This window comes from Branchiostoma belcheri, unplaced genomic scaffold (assembly GCF_001625305.1).
Source record: "Branchiostoma belcheri isolate BF01 breed outbred unplaced genomic scaffold, Haploidv18h27 scaffold143, whole genome shotgun sequence".
Classification (NCBI taxonomy): domain Eukaryota; kingdom Metazoa; phylum Chordata; class Leptocardii; order Amphioxiformes; family Branchiostomatidae; genus Branchiostoma; species Branchiostoma belcheri.
In genome coordinates, this window is record NW_017802858.1 from 463,238 (window position 1) to 482,949 (window position 19,712).

General features: G+C 44.2%; 1 protein-coding gene across 6 annotated transcripts in view; it reads left to right on the top strand.

The window, feature by feature from the left end:
* Window positions 1-3,732: 3,732 nt before the first annotated feature.
* Window positions 3,733-19,712, top strand: part of LOC109464915 (CAVP-target protein) — a 22,180-nt gene continuing 6,200 nt past the window's right edge. Inside the window, exons 1-6 of one of the 6 annotated variants that reach the window (XM_019762018.1) lie at window positions 3,739-3,859; window positions 13,712-13,908; window positions 14,450-14,596; window positions 15,117-15,231; window positions 15,713-15,893; window positions 16,365-16,970. In XM_019762018.1, the coding sequence (XP_019617577.1) occupies window positions 13,720-13,908; window positions 14,450-14,596; window positions 15,117-15,231; window positions 15,713-15,893; window positions 16,365-16,464 (732 nt within the window). In that variant the 5' untranslated portion in view covers window positions 3,739-3,859; window positions 13,712-13,719 and the 3' untranslated portion in view covers window positions 16,465-16,970. Of the gene's footprint in view, window positions 3,860-9,823; window positions 9,926-13,711; window positions 13,909-14,449; window positions 14,597-15,116; window positions 15,232-15,712; window positions 15,894-16,364; window positions 16,971-19,390; window positions 19,483-19,712 lie in introns of those variants that run through there. The other 5 variants (XM_019762019.1, XM_019762016.1, XM_019762020.1 and 2 more) reach the window with 5 other exon arrangements.

Below are 19,712 nucleotides of genomic sequence, written 5' to 3' on the forward strand. Positions count from 1 at the left end.
TAATCTCCTGCTTTCTCCTGTAATCTCCTGCTTTCTCCTGGAATCTCCAGCTTTCTCCTGTAATCTCCAGCTTTCTCCTGCAATCTCCTGCAATCTCCTGCTTTCTCCACCAATCTCCTGCAATCTCCTGTAATCTCCTGCTTTCTCCACCAATCTCCTGCAATCTCCTGTAATCTCCTGCTTTCTCCACCAATCTCCTGCTTTCTCCACCAATCTCCTGCTTTCTCCTGTAATCTCCTGCTTTCTCCCGCAATCTCCTGCTTTCTCCACCAATATCCTGCTTTCTCCACCAATATCCTGCAATCTCCTGCTTTCTCCACCAATATCCTGCTTTCTCCTGCAATCTCCTGCTTTCTCCACCAATCTCCTGCTTTCTCCTGTAATCTCCTGCTTTCTCCCGCAATCTCCTGCTTTCTCCACCAATCTCCTGCTTTCTCTCGCAATCTCCTGCTTTCTCCCACAATCTCCTCCTTCTCCAACAATCTCCACCAATCTCCAACTTTCTCCTGCAATCTCCTACTTTCTCCTGCAATCTCCTGCTTTCTTCTGGAATCTCCAGCTTTCTCCACCAATCTCCTGCTTTCTCCACCAATCTCCTGCTTTCTCCTGCAATCTCCTGCTTTCTCCTGTAATCTCCTGCTTTCTCCTGCAATCTCCTGCTTTGTCCTGCAATCCCCTGCTTTCTCCTGCAATCTCCTGCTTTCTCCTGCAATCTCCTGCTTTCTCCTGCAATCTCCTGCTTTCTCCTGCAATCTCCTGCTTTCTCCTACAATCTCCTGCTTTCTCCTGCAATCTCCTGCTTTCTCCACCAATCTCCTGCTTTCTCCACCAATCTCCTGCTTTCTCCACCAATCTCCTGCTTTCTCCTGCAATCTCCTGCTTTCTCCCACAATTTCCTGCTTTCTCCTGCAATCTCCTGCTTTCTCCACCAATCTCCTGCTTTCTCCACCAATCTCCTGCTTTCTCCTGCAATCTCCTGCTTTCTCCACCAATCTGCTGCTTTCTCCACCAATCTCCTGCTTTCTCCACCAATCTCCTGCTTTCTCCTGCATTCTCCACCAATCTCCTGTAATCTCCTGCTTTCTCCACCAATCTCCTGCTTTCTCCACCAATCTCCTGCTTTCTCCACAAATCTCCTGCTTTCTCCACCAATCTCCCGCAATTTTCTGCTTTTTCCTGCTCTCTCCTATGATCTCCTGCTTTTTCCTGTGATGTCATGCTTTGTCCAATGATCTACTGTTTTTTTTTACGTTTTCCTACGTTGTCTTAATATGTTCTCCCGCTTTTTCCCCAGTCTTCATTGATATCTACGTAGCTTAATACATCGTATTTACATAGTATTTGCATGATTCTATTTTGCATGTTCGTGAGACTTAAATGGTACCCTAACCATCGTCTGTTTCACCTGATTCTTCCTATCGTGTAGCAATATGTAGCTTACACTATAAACATCCATTGGTATGAAATAGGGGGTCCAAACGAAATGTAACTAAACTGTTATGTTGGGTCTCTTCATTCCTCTTTAATACTAAGTAGTTGGGTTGATACGTACTGCAAGTGATTACGCCACAGATAAGATGTAGTTTTCTTCTTCTTTTCTACCAGACTCCAATGGACGGCTGTAAAATTGGTAGAAATTGGCAAAACAGGCTGAACGAAATACATTGTACCAGAAAAGTCAGTCGGCCATAGCCTGAGTGTCAGCCTTTTTAGCTTTCGTTCGCGGCCGGTAGCGGATGGTGGGGAGCGGACGAAAGCTAAAAAGGCTGACACTCAGGCTAAGTCGGCCATAGGATAACAATTTGCGGCCCAATTCATCAGCCTATTACTGTAAGAGTATATTTGCATTGTCCCTTTCGGAATCCATTGAAGTCCGAGAGAGACAACTGAAGAAGTGTTACGAGCAAGATTGCACGTGGGCTACACAAATACTATATGTTTAATCGCACCAATGTAACCCAACACCAGTGGCTGTAACCCAACACCACTGGCTATAACGCTACAACAGTTGCTGTAACCCAACACCAATAGCTGTAACCCTACACCAGCTGCTGTAACCCTACACCAGCTGCTGTAACCCAACACCAGCTGCTGTAACCCAACACCAACTATAGTTTGGCTGACGGGCACGTCCGTGGCCTTGACACGTTTTCCAGAAGCAGCCACCGCAGCGAAACGCACCGAAATGACAGCAGCAACTGTGTCTACTGATGACGCAGACGGTCACGTGACGCGGGGATATGTTTAGCGCCGAGAGGAACCCCCTGGAGAGGATATCGTTCTCATCATAATCGCTTTGGGAATACACAATGGTTATTAGAAACGACAGCACCAAATGTCCGTACGTCTTCAAGTTGAAAGTCAAGTCAAACTTCATTGACTGATACAATGTAAGGCATAGTGTCGCATAAGACTATTAACTAAATATAGGGTTGTATGAGACTTTAGGTAGGTATAAGACTACCAGCGTACCCAGTATTACATTTAGTTAGTAACAATCTACACGTACACAATTCCAAGCCGTACACACTTGATGGAAGACACAGTAAGAAGTGTACGGCAGAGCGTTCTACTTACTAGTTTATAAACAAATGGACTACGACAAACAAACTACAACTGATAAAACGTAACTGAAAAACTGATTGAACACCATTGGTTGTGTGGATGACATAGCAAGATAAGTAACGCAAGAAAAAAGAAATAACACCAGAGTTGAAGTCAAGAAAGAGAACTTTGCTACTAAAACTGTCAATATATCGATGCATCAATTCTATCTCTACCTTCATAACTGAACGTAGACTGGTTTTATACCTTCGTGTGCCGATATAGAACTTTTCAAGACTGATGATGTCACGTCGTAACGTCATGTTGTGTCTGGTCTTGCGGCGTCTTAAGCATCTGAAGATGACACAGTTCTGTCACGTAAAGACGTCTTCGGGGGTTTCGGCAAGGGCCTGTCTGTGTCTTAGTTGTGTACCAGAGTCTGTGTTAGTCATTGGTTAAAGACGTCTCCAGTAGACGGTCTTAGCCACAAATTTGAAGGTAAGAAAGTTAATGACAGAGGCAGGAAGTGCCTTGAGTCAGTCTTGAAGGAGACCTCCATCACTTGTAAGGCATGCGAGTCGTACAGATTTTATCGTATACGGAACCTTGCCTGTCCAGTTCTAAACCTGAATGGGTTAGTTAGGGTCAGGCTCTGCCTATCCAAAAACGTAGATTTGCCCCAGGCTTGGTTCTGGATACACCAGTTCTGAACTATCCAGAACCGTACCTGGGCATTGTTCTGAATAAAGCACGATTCTGGATGCGAATGACTATCTATAACGGTACCAGAGCAATTGATGTAGATAAAGCACGATCCTTGATACGTCTGGGCAATCTAGACCGTATCTGAGCATTGTTTTGAATAAAGCAGCACAGTTCAGTATACGCCTGGACCCTCCAATGGACTGTACCTGAGCATGGTTCTAGATAAAGCACGGTTCTAGATATAAAGCATTGCTCTGAGTAAACCACGGTTCTGTATACACCAAGTTTCGCGCGCGGCGCGCTCCTCAGCCCCCGACCTTTAAATATCCCCGGTCCGGCCCTCCCCGCACATTTATAGCCCCTCCTCACGGGACCCAAACCGCGCGCTCCCATTGGCCCAGACGACCTACAACTGATGATGCGTGCATATTTGCCATAGCAACGGTGGCAGTGACGGGGGTAAAGTTACACATATTCAGCATACATGGCAGCGGGCCCATATTAAACTGTGGGACGGCCCGACTCTGCGCACTCTCCACTTTGGGTCCGGCTAGGATAGACTCTCCACCGCCGCTCGGGATTTTCCCTCGTTCACCGTCCGATCTGAGAGGTACGTATTTTCCTACAACAAACTCTCTATTGTATATTATTATCCGTACGCATCTGTAGTTAGATGGGGATAATTTGGAGCAGGATGTGGAGCGTGTGTAGAGTTAAGAAGGAGGCGGTACCGGTTAGGCGTTCTGCCATGTTGGGTTGTTTCCAATAAGTCTAGACTCCGGTATTTGTGCCAGGAGAGAGAGAAAAATATTTGTGGGCAGTTCTCTTATTTCTCTCCTATGTTTTATATCATAAAGCTGGCTGCAGATTTCTGTGCGTTTTTACGGGTTGATTGTACTTTCCCTGTTCCTGAGCGGGTAGAGAGAAAGATGCCGTGCATAGCGCGCATTCCTCACCACGGGCACTTCTACTATATACGGAACCACCGCTCCACGATTTCCTTAGAATTGTACTTCAAGAATTGCCTCATAACTTCTTCTCACAGCTTTGTCTTTGCAGTAGATTATTTTACTATGCGGTTTGATGGGGTTAAATTTATCGCAGTATTTTTCCAGGCGGAATCGTGTTCTATTGTTGGGTATTTCGGGGTCCCGTTTTCCTTTTATGGTATGACAGAAGGATACAGTGATCAGGCCAGTGACAGCACAGAAGTGCCCCGCCCCCCTCCCACCCCTAATTATACATTTTAAGGTACAACCAATTAACTTTGATAGGTTCTATGGTGACTTTACTATGATGAACAATAGGAAAACAAAATTACTGATTTTATGTTGTAGAACTAGAATGCTTTCTTTTACTTTCATGGCTTTTCGATCGAGTGAAGCATGGACTATAGGTTGACAGGAATGCAGGGTAGCCGGGGTTGAGGATATTTTTAGCGGAATTCTTTCTCCTGAAATCGTGCCTTGGGGATGCCTGGCTTTCTTCCGGAGTTGGAAGACTTTAGGGCTCATAATTTCTTGTGATTTCTTAAAGTGTGAGTGTGAGACGTTATGTACTATTGCGACCAGAAGAAAGCTTACGTTTAGAGTTGTACCCGATTCGGGTCCATGTTAGGGTTGGGGTATCGGAGATAGGATTTCGGTTCTATAGATAGCCTGACACACACGTGGTACAAGGTGTAGAATTAACGAACGCCTCTCTGATAGCAAGAAAGAAGCTATAGCTTACTAGGAGCACGCCTTAGACTATCGTAGTACATGTATATACAAAAGCCTATCCACTAACCATATAGAGATATAGGATAAAATAGGTTACTGCTAGGGTACACTGTTCAGATAGCATTTCGTTCCTATACATAGTTTGACACACATACACGTTTTGTAATAAAGCCAAGCATTGTACAGTCTATGGATAGTGAAAATTGCAAGCCTATATCTAAAGTCAATCTGTCTGAAATAGCCCAAAAGAGTCGGCAAAATATTCTCGCAAGCCAAAAGCACTTTCTCTTTTCTATCCGATCACTTTCGCTCACCGAACAAGGACATGCAGGAATACCACAGCGCAAAATCTGTGACACCAACAGATTGCCTAAGTGAGGAAAACGCCACACGTGTGAGGAACCTAACGAGATTAAACCTTAATCTTATCTTGCAACATGTACTGCTGGAATGCCTGTCTCAAGCCTCGATGCAGACTTTTAGGGACGTACAGAAAGTGTTAAAACCTAGCTCCATCTCTTAGACAGTGGCTATGTAGTGAATACGTCTGCGTACGTACATGTAGTGAAGACTGCTGTCTTGCCTGTGCATGCAAAATCGCTGGCTAAATATGATTTGAAGCGTAGAGAAGGTAGCCACTCCGCGAGGCCTGATTGCGAGGCTACAGGACCGCGGGTTGGTTACAAGGTAAACAGAGAACCCGCTGACGCAAATACAGGCTGATACCGTATCGCCTGCTGTTCCTGGCCGGCCGCCAGGGGGCGTGACAACGCGACAAGTGAGAAGAACCAGGCGAGTCCGCAGATTTGATCCGGTTCTAGAAACTTCTGTTGTAGCCAGAACCGTGCTTTATCCAGAAATATGCTAAGGACACAGTTCTGATAGTCAACGCGAATCCAGAATCATGCCTGGGCAAATCTACGTTCTTGAATACGCGGAGACTATCCAGAACCGTGTCTGATCCTAACCCTAACCCATTCAGGCATAGAACTAGATAGACACGATTTCAAGCTACTTCTTTTTCCTTAAAACGTGGAGTCTGTCGTCAAAGTCAGTCAGTGTGCGAAATGTGAGGAAAACCCTACCAAAAGCAGCCATTCAAAAACTCCCAACGCCGGTACAGTGTCTCATTCTGGACTTTCCTGAATTCTGCATATGATATGATATATGATACTATACGATATGATATGATATGATACGATACGCCATGAAAAAATATATGATAGAATATGATATGACATCGCGAAGAAATTGGATAGCAGCAGTGGAGGCGATTTCTCTGCACTTGTTTCTGCGACACCAACAGAAAATTATAATCTATTATCACTCCACTTTGAAATACTTTCTTTAGAAAAGTGGCATTCATTGCTAAGAGGTCAAGGTAGAGTATTTCTTACACTTGAGCCCCCCCCCCAACCGTTTCATGCAAGCGAAACAGCCGTAAATATTTGCCCGACAAAAATAGACTCCTATCTCTTAAAGACGTCCACGTCTGGTTCTTGTTCCTCGCAGTCTTGAAGAACCAGTGCGAGATTAGAACTAGCACATAGCAATGGTGCTCGTACTGTAGGTTTTGTTTCGGGGGGTGGGGGGTGTCTTAACAAGGACGACAAAATACAGAACAACCTCAGGGAAGAGAAATGGCTCTAAGACAGGCATTAGTTCCTTAGAGGTCATGGTGAGTTCCTTAGACATGTTAGAGGTCATTTTGAGTTCCTCGTAAAAGATAGGGGAGGCAAGAATGTTTGCAATTGTAACGTTACATGAGGGCTTTTAAATCTTAAATGCATATTTTTAAGGACATTTTTTTATAGAAACATTTTCCTCCAGTCCGCCCCTAGAAAAGACTATGAAATCATATCGAAACTTGTCCTCAGTATGTCCTTATATGTTCCCATCACCGTTAAAACGTGCAGTTGAGGTAAACATGTTCAAGCCTGTCGGGTGTTCCAGGAGCTTGTTTAGATCACTCGGACTTCTCCAGACCAGCTTTTCTAACCTTTATCCAAACACGTCCCGCTAAAACGGACCACAGAGCGCGCCATTGACGTCATCACGCGCTAAAAGCCTCTCACGGTGTTTGTGGATTTAGGGACTGTGACGTCATAACCCAAATGTGGTAGTTATCGTAAATTAAGGCATTTTTAGATGTAACAAGTTCTTAGTCATTGTATCATGTCCGTGACTTTTGTGTACAAAACCCATAATTCGGCTGTGAGGCTGCAAAGGGGTTTGATCTCACAATAAACAATAAATCCAAAGACGTCCTTACTTATGAACCTACTTCTTGTGCTTTGTTAAAGAATTCTCTGTATTTTTGTGAAACAAACAACTCAATTGCAAGTCAGGTATTCCCTTAGGCCTTGGGTCAGTTGCTTTGGGTGTCAAAGGATAACATTTAAACACTATCATTATATCTTTTTTATGGAATTTAAGAGTTCATAGAAAAACTTAAGTGAAACAAACAAACAAACGCAATACCAAGTCCTGTATTCCCAACATCCATTGTCTTTTGACAACAGACATCTAAAAGCTATCATTGTTTTATTTTTTTCTTTTTGTTGTTGAGGGGGCATGGGGTAGAATTTAGGATCTGTCAGGGAAATGCCAAATTTGCCGTTTGTTTCACTTTAGCCATTGCAGATTGACGTCAGAAACCTTAAAACAATTTCACAGTATCAGAAGGTTTACAGTCTCAGCAGTATAACCGTAACGCCAGTGTTTGAAGCCTTAAGTCATGGCGTCAGAACGTACAAACTACCGGAAGAAAACTGACGGCTCCAGACCGGCACTTAAGATGTTTCATGTCTTGAGAATGACTTACAGCTACCAAGGCAAAACATGTCTTACAGTAAAGTGCTCCTTTCCTTATCTATGTGTAAGACATATTGACTTTCATGTGGTCTACAAATAACCCGTTGGTGTCGGTCTGTATGGAGAAGGGCTATGGTTTGGGTTTGGGAGGCCTGGTAGAATAATCTCCAAGCAGATCTTTCGGTGGCTGCAAAGACAGTATCAAATTGACAAGGCTGTATCCATTAGCCAGACAGACAGTATCCATTGGCCACCCTTTGCTGGCTAATGGACACTCCTCTGGACGATGGCCTTGCTACTATGATCTGCTTGGAGATTATGGTAGAGGCTAGATGGAGTTTATACAGCTCGATAGAGTCCGGTCTGTATAGATAGTATTAGTGTTAGGGTTTGGGTAGGCTGGTAGAGGCTAGATGAAGGTTACGTTTGAGTGTGAAGTTGCAATTGTTCAGTCGGGTTTTGAAAACCGGTTTGAAAGGAGAGGGTTATGGTTAGGGTTTGGTAAACCTGGCAGAGGCTAGATGAAGGTTACGTTTGAGTGTGAATTTGTGCAGTCGGGTTTTTAAGACCGATTTGTATGGAGAGTGTTAGGGGTAGAGTTTTGGGAAGCCTGGTAGAGTCTAGATGAAGTTTATACTAGCTGTTTGAGTGTGAAATGGTGCAGGTTTTAGAGAAGTGCGGTCTGTGTTGAGAGTGTTAGAGTTAGGTTTAATAGATGATGTTTAGACAGGCCGTTTGAGTGTGAACTGTGGTGCAGTCGGGATTTGAAGAAGACCGGTCTGTATGCACGTGGCTATGGAGAGTGTTAGGGCAAGGAGGTTATAGGGTTTGGAAGCCTGGTAGAGTCTAGATGAAGTTTACACAGCTCGTTTGTATGTGAAATGGTGCGGTCGGGTTTTAAGAGTCCGGTCTGTGTGCAGAGTAAATATAGGCACGCGAGCGGCAAGGGTGTACACAGTAGTCTCCAGCAAACTAACAAACAACGCGGGTTCAAAAACAGTAACAATTTCTAAGCAAAATAATGGAAGGAACGTTTCGCCACCGTAGAATTAATTTGCCGAAAACCCAACGGTGTGGATCCCCTGACCATTGATTCTATTTTTATTTGCCGAATTCTAATGTCGGAAATTCCAACCCCCTTAGAAAAGCCTGTTGGAGGCTATATTTGTGTGTACAGTTTGGCGAGACGGCAGGGTGTGAACTCCGGGTGGGTAACTGGGTCGGCAGGGATGTAGCCTGGGTGCCAGGCTGTTTCCAGGGCCTACTCAGGCCAGCTTCTCGGCTCCAGGACATACATGCTAGCCTGGCTACCAGACTGTTTCAAGGGTCTTTGCTTCTTGTAAGTTTCCGTGCTGCATCCATTTCTGAAAATTGAACTCTTAATAACTTTAAAGAAGTAACATTAGAAAGTTGGTGAAAGACGCAGGTTAAAGTCCTTCGGACGTTTAGTAACTTCTTTAATTGAAAGATATCGCTGTATACTTTTCAAGTCGGTTTTGTTAACTTTGACAGTTAGTCGTCATCTCCTAATGATATTCTCTACATCTGTGTGGCGGCGTTTCGCAAAGCGTTCTAGTGGGATAAAATCTACTAAGAAATACATGTATATGGGGTTAACGTTGCTCTTTGGGGCTATTTCCATAATCAGAAAGGAAACTATTCCCCCACACAATCCCGTCTGTCAGGGCCGGTCGGAGAGATGGAGGACTTTTTCGGCTTCTTTCCATTTCTGGCGGAGCGCCCAACTTGGCCCTTTTCCAAATAAGGCTGCGTGAGCGGTGTTTGCGCACATTCCCGCCAACTGGCCTCGGGACGGTACGCGCTGCGTCAGCTGCGGGGGGAGACCGTTATACACCCGGGGGAGGGAGGGAACACTCGCGTCAACTGTTAGTAAATACATGAAAACACCATCAAATCCTTACACTAGTGATCATAATTTTATCTACAAGTCTAAAACAGTAATAGAGTTATCACAACCGTTTGTAAGGTTAGAAAGGAAGGTCTTCATACACCCACACTGGATGTAAAATGATCTGTCCCTGTCAAACTGGTATGTAGGTAGAATTCTGACTGCTCGCGTATTTCTGAGGGTAGCGGACAGCTAGCAGAGGTACGGTCAAGACGTGCTAGGGAAACTTAAGGTAAGGGATTAAGGGTGTTCTGTTCCCTTTTAAGAAGCTACTGTCGTCAGTAAAAAGGTTATTCTGAGACCCGCTTGAAGTGGACAGCAGTTTGGTGGTCAGTAAAAGGTGCGTAGGTTCAAGTTTGTGGAACTTTTATACAAGTGCTTGTTGCCGGAGGGGGAGGGTCTGTTGAGGGAAACTTTCCTGTTCTTCACGGATGTCTGTTTTGCTCTTGTTTACTGGTCGCTTATTTTTGTTAGGTTCCAAACACTTCTCCTGTGCTCTCCACGTAGACGTTTAGGTTTCGGGTTATTTTTGACGTCTTTTAAGTCATTTTTCGGGTTTCGCTTCGCACTGGTATGTATTTTGTCGTGGTGTAATGACTATTGGATACTGTTCTGCCAGTTCCATACTGACTTGTAGGTCGTAGCCATCAAAAGATCTGTTTGGAGATTATTCGCAGGGTTGTCAAGGCACGATCTTGTTGTTTTCCCTTTCTTGGAGAAGGACGTGTTCCTTAAGACGGAATGTTATCGGCCCTTAAAGTGCCAAACAAGGGCGTCGTGTTTAAGGCTGAAGGTTCGCACGCCTACAGTGGAGATGGCGAGATATTTAATCTCCAAGCAGATGTAGGGTGTCGGATGGTTCTTTTACGTCGTTTTGTACGTATTCATAGTGAAACTCTCACGACCAGATGATGGCATAGTGGTGTTATGAGGCATGTAGAAAGAAAAACGCACTAAACCCAGCTCATAGTCGTTAAAAATTAAGTCCGTTGTTTTGCCTAGACCCGCTGCCAAACTAAACCAAGAAGCCTTTAGGTTATTTTGCGACACTACTTCTTTTAAGTTAAAGTACATTGCGATTGAGCGTTGTAAGCGGTAGCCTGAAACCAGCCTCTTTAGGATACTATTTTAAACACTGCGTGATGTTTGGTTTGGTTTAGAGTTGTTCTATTAATAGCCTGGGACCGGCTGCCATGAAACGGCTGCGTTTGTTCAGGCGACGAGAAAACAATCACAGCGAATAATTAGCCTCGTGCAGTCTGCTTGGACAGGCGCGTTTCTAAACTGTCCGATTCGAGGCTAATGATTGATCCAAACAGACACTTCATAAATGCCTAATAAAATATCGTTAATCGCGTTATAATGATTAGATGTTTTTCGGTGTTTTAACACTAGAGAGTTGAAAAAAATCCATCTGCTTGGAGTCTGTTCCAGGCTATTACAGTAGAATATACAATGTTCCCAGATAGTCTGGTAACGTGGCCTGGATATCCCCAGATAGAGCCCTGTTAGCATGGCCTGTTCCAGACTTTCGGCTGTAGAATATTCCCAGATAGTTGCCGGTATTACTGCCTGTTCCAGGCTAAGAATGTTTCCAGAAAGCCCTTGTAGCGTGGCCTGTTCCGGGCTAAGTAACGGTTCCAGAATGTTCCCGGCTAGTTACCGGTAAGTCGGCCTTGTGTGAATGTGAGAGGCACTGCGGAAGGCCTGTTCAGGCTAAGAATATTCCCAGATAGCCCTGTTAGGGCGGCCTGTTCCAGACTATTTGTTGTAGAATGTTCCCAGTTAGTTGCGGGTAAGTCGGCCTTGTGTGAATGTGAGAGTTACCGCGCAAGGCCCGTTCTAGGCTAAGAATATTCCCAGTTAGCCCTGTCAGGGCGGCCTGTTCCAGGCTTTTTGCTGTAGAATGTTCCCGGTTAGTACCGGCCTTGTGTGACTGTGGGAGTACCCGCGGAAGGCCCCGGGGTGTGGGCAGGCATTCCTGTCCTGACATATCAGCCAGCTCAGTGTTACAGACGGGACAACTTTCATGTAGAGTTAACAGGACATAACAAACATGTGTTTCGCACATGGAACAACACGCTCTTGAAGTACTAGTAATCGCCTAAATTGAACTCGGTCGTAACTTACATCTCCAAGCAGATCTTTTGGGGCAAATTTGCGGGGTAGTGTCCAATACGCAAAAAAGGAAGCACGATAAAAACATCTGAAAAAGGGCAAAACCAAAACCTCTGCTTGGAGAGTACTTCCTAGGGACATTGTGAGCAAAGTATCGCATTGGCGGGGCAGTATCCAATATTGGCTGGATGGTATGCATTACGCAAAAACAAACCCCAATAGATACGCCTAAAAAGGGCGAAACCAAAGCCTCTGCTTGGAGAGTACTTCCTAGGGACATTGTGAGAAAACTCGTCATCTGTTGAGGTTGAGAGAAAGGGAGGAATTTTTGTTGCTCCAAACGGGCTCGTCAATATTTTAATAAACATCATTACCACATTGCTGACCTTAAACTTGGCATACGTTCTAGCCTGTACCGCTCCTAGAACCTCTCACAAAAAAGCTTTACAGAAGGTGTATTTTGCCTTTCCATTGTTGATGCCCATTTTTTGTTTTAAGAGTGTGTTGGGAAAGATCAGTTTTGGTAAAGCTTAATTTGCACATGTTGATTTGTATGTACTATATATGTGTGGGTTATGATATGAGATAGGCCTACTCATTATAGCGGCATGTGAAGCGACGTGGGATTAGCGGGTATGGCGGGTTTTCCTTTGCGGGGGGTAATTAGACCGCCGCGCGAGGCAACGTGAGATTAGAGAAGACCTCAGCCTGCATAGCTGAGAGCATCGAAATGGCATGGAGGCTGTAAAAATAGCCCGCGCGCTCGAAGCATTTGCATGCGGTGCGTTTTTGATGGTTGGAGAAAATGGAACGAATTTGTGACGACGCAGTGCACGATATTTTCGACCTTTGGGGTGAAAATTACTCCGTCAGCATGACGAAGAAATAAACAAGGAAAATATTTCAGTTCGCGAATTTTTGCACGCCTGTCAAAAGTGTGATGAAGTACCGGATATGGTGGGAATGCTGGTTGCGATGATCTCTCGCGGCACCGGATATGCAAGGAATGACGGATGAAGGACAACTGCACGGCGTCAGAAACGCGTCAAGGTCAATGTCAACGGCGACAATCGCATGGAATGTCCGACAAGGTCTGAGAACACCGAACACCGTGGGGGAGGGGGGCACGAGAAATGCATGCTGGGAACAACTCTGTTGCAGACGATAGCATCAACAACTCTTGCACGACCGCGGAAAGAAACGAAGATTGTGATGATCTGAAGACTTGAATTGCTGTTGTCGCGACGTCTGCAAAAGAAAAAGAGAAAGAAAAACGGAACACAGGAAAATAAAGAAAACTGCAAGGTCAAAAGTGCATGGTGAAGAGCAACATGGAACAGGATTCTGCACGACTTCTTAAGAATCAACCCGCATGTCTTCAGACACAGGTATGCACGCTTTAAGAATGTTGGGGGTCGAAGTAGACGACAATCAGAATGATACAGTGTTGGATAAGTTACTGTTGTCTTTTTACATTATCTATATCGAGTATCGTAATCGTAGTAGGACTAACGATGAAGAATGAAGGTTAGACGTCAAAGTAATGAAATACACAAGAAAACAGTTACTCAAGCAACTGGATAGATTTTGAAAACTGTCAGACGTTTCAAGTAGCATCCACTACTTCTCGTAAGTGACTAACGGAATCTGTGGTTAAACAGGTATTTATCCAAAAACTATGAATTGAAAAGCATCTTAAATTTCAACCCTGAAAATAATTAAACAACGCAGAACTAGGTTGATACTTCAGAGTCAGTTATCCTATTGTTTCCAAGAAAGCAGCATCCAATACTGTTCGTAAGTGACTAGGATTTAGATTTAGGATCTGGGGAGGGGGGGGGCTTTAGGATTATTTAAAACTGGTTTATGAACGTCCTAACGTTTCACTTCTCTCCCCCAGACTGAACCATGCCTAAGCCACCAGCGGAAGCCAAGCCGGCGGCCAAGCCCGCTCCCCCCGCGGCCGCCAACCCGTTCGAGGGCGTGGACGTGAAGGACCCGATCGTCATCTCCGCCGCCACCCGCATCCAAGCCTCCTTCCGCATGCACAAGAACAGGATGGCGCTCAAGGAGAAGTCCATCCCCAAGTTCTCCCAGGTGCGTAGAGGTTTATTCATCAACAAGCTTAAGGGAGCCCCAAACTCATGTCACTTCTTCCCTAGCCAAAGAGCTATCTACCATCCAAAATTCGCGACACTAGCATGTCCAGATCATGAGATATCAAAACCGAAAGTTCTGCTGCAGAACTGTGTTAAGTGTTAGAAATATTCATCTGTAGTCTGCATTTCGCAGAGACATTTTCAATTTTGCAGAAGAGTTAAGCAACATGAAATTTTGCAGACTGGAAAAAAATCAGGACGACCGTCTTACTTGGGCGGTAATGGAGGTTACAGAACTCTCAGAACAAACCCGCGGCCATAATTTCCTCATAAAGTCATCAACAAAACCTTGTGTACATTTTTCGTGAGACATAGTAAGTGTAGTGGGAAAGTGAAGAAAGCAATGATGAGGTCCGTGATTTGGCTCATATCGTAAAGAGTGGCGACAGCATTTTTCACGTTTGAATGAGACTGGCCTGTAAGCTGATCATGATCAGAGTTCCTTAGAGTTCTACCGGTCTGTCTGTTTGTTGTCCCAGGTGTTGAAGGACATGTTCGTGATGGAGGGCAGCGCAGTCACCTTCTTCGCGCGCGTCTGGGGCATCCCCGACCCCGTCATCAAGTGGTTCAAGGACGGCCAGGAGGTCAAGGAGGGCCCCAAGCACGAGATCAAGTTCGACGACAAGGTTAGCTTTGGTTTCTTATGTTTGCCGAAGGTCAATGACCTGAGCCAGACGTCTATCACCATGGTAACTAGGGGGGAGCACGAGATCAAGTTCGACGACAAGGTTAGCTTTGGTTTTATTATGTTTGCCGAAGGTCAATGACCTGAACCAGACGTCTATCACCATGGTAACTGGGGGGGGGGCAAGCACGAGATCAAGGTCGACGACAAGGTTAGCTTTGGTTTATCATGTTTGCCAATGACCTGAACCAGACGTCTGTTACCATGGTAACTAGTGTTCGGTTACATCATGCGGCAATTTTATAGCAGGAGGGATTCAGACTCCTGTCACCATATAACGTTATATGAATATGTTTGAGTAAGGATTAACAGAGCAGACCATTTGCGAAGGTAAACATTATGCATTTGGATTTTGAAACAAGATGGAATTTGATGACATATGAACCAAAATAGCAGATAATAAATCATAATAATATTAATGTAAATGAAGCCCACCTGATGGACCATGTTCCCTGTTACAGGACGGCACCTTCCTCATCATCAGGAACGCTGACGGTGATGACGTCGGCACCTACACATGCCAGGCCACCAACAGCTTCGGGGAGGCCTTCGACAGCGCCAGGCTGGCATTGGAAGGTACGATATCAGCCCTATACATGTATTTAAACTTGTTGTAATATCTAAACCTAAAGGTGCTAGTAGCCCTAAACTTACACCACTTCTTTACGTCGCCAAGAGTTACCTGTCACCCTACAACCATAACCCTAGCATGTCCAGCTAGAACACGAGATATCAAACCCGAAGTCATTCGCAGAAGGAAAACGTACTGTCTTGGCTCCGTTTCTACTTTCCGTTCCTAAGAAATATGGTCAATGACCTGGACTAGAGTACTCTCACCATGGTAATTGGTGCTGTAGCAGACAAATTGGTGTTGGATTGCATTATGACAGAATTAGAGGGGCTGGTTACCATATACATGTATATGAATGGTTTTTGAGTAAAAATGAACTGAGCAGTGCTAGTAGTTTGTTTGGCTAGACCGTGTGAGCGCAAACAAGCATCCTTTGCAAATGCTTCTTAGTTTCTAATGTATTGCTCGTTTTGTTTCCCCGTGCAGTCCCGGCCAAGTGCACCAAGCAGCCTGACAACATCACAGTCAAGGCCGGGGACAGCTTCGAGATCAAGGTGGAGATCGCGGGCGAGCCCGAGCCTGACGTCATCTGGACAAAGGGCAAGAAGGAGATCGACGAGGGAGGCCGCTTCAGCTACGAGGACTCCCCAGACTACTCCATCCTCAGGTGCGCTTGTTTGTTTGTTTATTTGTTTGTTTGTTTGTGTTAATGCTCGCAGAAGGAAAGCATATTCTTGTTTTGCTCTGTCCCTTCATGTTAAAGCATGCTCTATTTCTTCTTCTCCGAACACGTATTGTTAAAGTTAATGGCATGGGCTAGGCGGCTGTCACCTAGTGATGTAGTAGCTGATCTGGTGCTGTAGTAGACACCCTGTGGTGTCGGGTTACATTATGTAGCAAGTGGCAGGACGGGGTTGGAAGGGCTGGTTACCACATTTATATGTTAATTTATTTGAGTAAAAATAAACAGAGTAGTTTGTTGTTAGGCTAGACCATTAGGCTATACTACTAGTAAACATTATGCATCTTTTGCCCCAACGCCACAAGCCAAGAGGGAATGCTCTGGTATTTTTATGGAATTTAGAGATACATATACCGACAAAAATTTACAAACTGTACCTTTTTTTATCTCCTTTAGGGTGGAGAAGGCACAGGCAGGCGATGCCGGCAAATACGAGATCGAGATTGTGAACGACCTTGGCAAGGCCCGCGCCTATTGTACCGTCAAGGTGCAGTAAAGGGCGGCAAGAAGTTATAGCACAGCGTCTCTGTAAATGTACACTTTTCGTTCTTATAAGCTAGGGCATGTCTTATTCGGACCACCACAGGTTGGCAAAGTTTATAGAGGGCACAATAAGATTTTAGCCAGGAAGATTGTAAACCGGGCGGGCTGTCTTTAGTCTATACTCTTTGGTGAGTACGGAGAAAGAAGCGAAGCCTGGCGAGAGAAGGAGGAGATGCATGCTGTACACGGATTCAGCCGGGGGTACGTGAAAGGCTGGGCTAGAACAGAAAGGAGCTGCCTGTAAATATATCTTACATCTCAACACAAACACACTGCCCTGGCTAGACCGTACAACCATGTAACGCAGTGTATGTCCCATCCGGTTTACCGTAGCACCACGTTTCGTTATGAGAGTGTGGTCTCCGGTTTACCGTAGACTAGTGTGTCGCTGGAACCATTTGTTTCACTACATTGTTCTTTCACTTCTGTTGAAATAAACGTGTTCACTTCTGTCTGTAATTCTATGCTTCTTTGGATAAAGCCTACTTAGAATAGCTTCAGTGTGTATAAGAAACTTGTTGAAAATGATAAATAATAAATGAATAAAAAAAGAACAAATCTATGAGGTTTACACATAATTCCCCCACTGTTTTTTTTTCTGTATGAAAATAAAAATAAAATTATGTACGTACTTCCGTTGTGGCGCCACATTTTCAAGTAATAAAGTTTCTAGCTAGAAACCAACGAGAGCGTCCTTTCTTTGTTTATCATTTCAACCTACGTTACAAATGTTCAATAAAAACGCATGTCTAATATTGTTATGGTTTAGCCAAGCTGGCGAACTGCGTAATTACCTAAATGCTAAGTATGAATATCGTGGTCAAGTTTCATATGAGGGCTTAAAAACATAGCATCGTTTGCAATTTATGATCCGCATGTGTTTGTAGTCTGCATTGGTCTTGGTCTTACGCTGTTTGCGTCCATGTGTTAAAATTACCAGTGTTAAGGGTGCATCAACGGGTGGGTCAGTAAATAAATGAATAAATGAGTAAATGAATATGTGAATGAGAGGATGGATTTTCGAAGGAATGAATTGATGGATAAAGGAATGAATGAAATATGGAATGATTGAATAAGTGAGAAAATGGATGGATATAGGAATTAATGGTTGAGGGAATGAATGGATGAATGAATGAATGAATGAATGACTTAAATGAGCTAATTGACGACCATTGGTACATTTCTTAATCTCATTAAAGCGTTTTCTGGGACAAGAAATGAAGTATGAAATAGTTATAATTAGCCACAAATTTCGCCTTCTATGGATTCCTGTACGAAACTGTGAACGAATACTGGTTAAGAGAAGGTTCGTGATTGGCCCTTACGTCACTATGACGTCATGGACACGTCACGAGGTCATAGCTGACCCAATGTTGACCTTTACTGTACACCTTACCTGTAGGCGTCTGCCCTACAGCAGTTTGTCATTGAACGTTTCTGATCCAAGTACATAACGTTGTTATATATGCTGAGCACTGTCCATACATACGGATCAGGCCTGTCCTTGGTGCTGAACGCTATCTAACGTTAGTTTTTCACTCTCATCACATGGCATAGTGTTTCACACATGTAGCAAACATAGTTTTGAACGGAAACATGTTACATATGATGACCTGCATACAGAACAGATATGTCCTTGGTGCTGAACGCTATCTAACGTTAGTTTATCACTCTCATCATATGACTCGGTCAGTGTTTCAAACACGTAAAAAACATTGTTTTGAACGGAAACATGTTGAAGTTATATATGCTGAACACTGTCCATACATACGGAACGGATATGTCCTTGGTGCTGAACGCTATCTAACGTTAGTTTTTCACTCTCATCATATGACTCGGTCAATGTTTCAAACACGAAAAAACATCGTTTTGAACGGAAACATGTTGAAGTTATATAAGCTGAACACTGTCCATACATACGGATCAGGTCTGTCCTTGGTGCTGAACGCTATCTAGTATCTCACTCTCTTCGTACTCTTCTCTACAATTCTTCGTGAAAACTCACGGCCTGAAGCCTTCATTTTCAGAGTAGAATCACGGAAGGTGAAGCAACAAAAATACTATTCTCCAAGCAAATGTTTGGGTGAATATCGTAACTTAGTTTCTCCATTCTATCCCCAAAGAAAGCAATGTCCAGTTGGTATCAGCAACTTAATAAAATGAGAAAAAGGCGTTGACATGGGTCATTGTCAAACCACTGTTTGCAGTAGAGCAGCGCCTACTAACGATCAGATTCAGTACTGCAGCACCACTGCCGTATCATCTTGTCTGCACTTTGCCAACTCCATTTCCTCACCTGAAGACTTCTTCTCATCTGTGCATCTCCACTCTCTGACTCACCTGTGCTATCTCACCTGCGGTAAGGTTTCCAACTGTCTTCTTCGATCACTTCATGCTATTCTTATTTCACTCTGTTGAAATAACCCTTACCATATACAACGTCTTTATTGGTTTTCCAACCACAAACATACATATGCAGGGAAAGACAAAAGTCTCCCTGAAGTGGGTAGTTTGTTACAATATAATCAAACACATAATACAATACAATACAATCAATGAACAATAAACAGCTTAAAGATAACAAAATTGGATGCAGATACAGCATGGGGTAGCTTATGAAACAGACTCGTGGTACAGTTTTACCGCACAGTGAACAAACGACCTTTTCAGTCGCTCAGTCCTGGCTTTTGGCACAGTGAAGGCACTGTCGTTCCGCAAGCATCTACCTGTAGCTGTGGACCGTTGGGGGGGCACTAGGTCATGTAGTGGGTGCTCAGGCTTTATCATAGCTGTGCATATGTACAGTACTAGAATATATAGAAGTGAAATGAAGGAAGGAAGGAGAAGAAAAATGCTTAACGTTTTACCTTCATTTTCAGGAGAGGCCGTAGAAGCTAACAGTGCCGCAGCGCCACCTTCTGATTGCTGAGGAGAGTGCAGCAGCGTCCAAACAGTCGCCATGCCGAAGCAGGTGTGGCATTTTCTTTCTTAATCTTAATTTTTTCAGAATGTTCTGATAAAATATGTTTGTGTGAGTGTGTGTCCGTTTACACGTATCCATGTGTGTGTGTGTGTGTGTGTGTGTGTGTGTATGTGTGTGTGTGTGTGTGTGTGTGTGTGTGTGTGTGTGTGTCGTGCGCGTGTGTGTGCGTGCGTGTGTGTGCGCGTGTGTGTGCATTTGGGTGTGTTTGAAACAGTCTT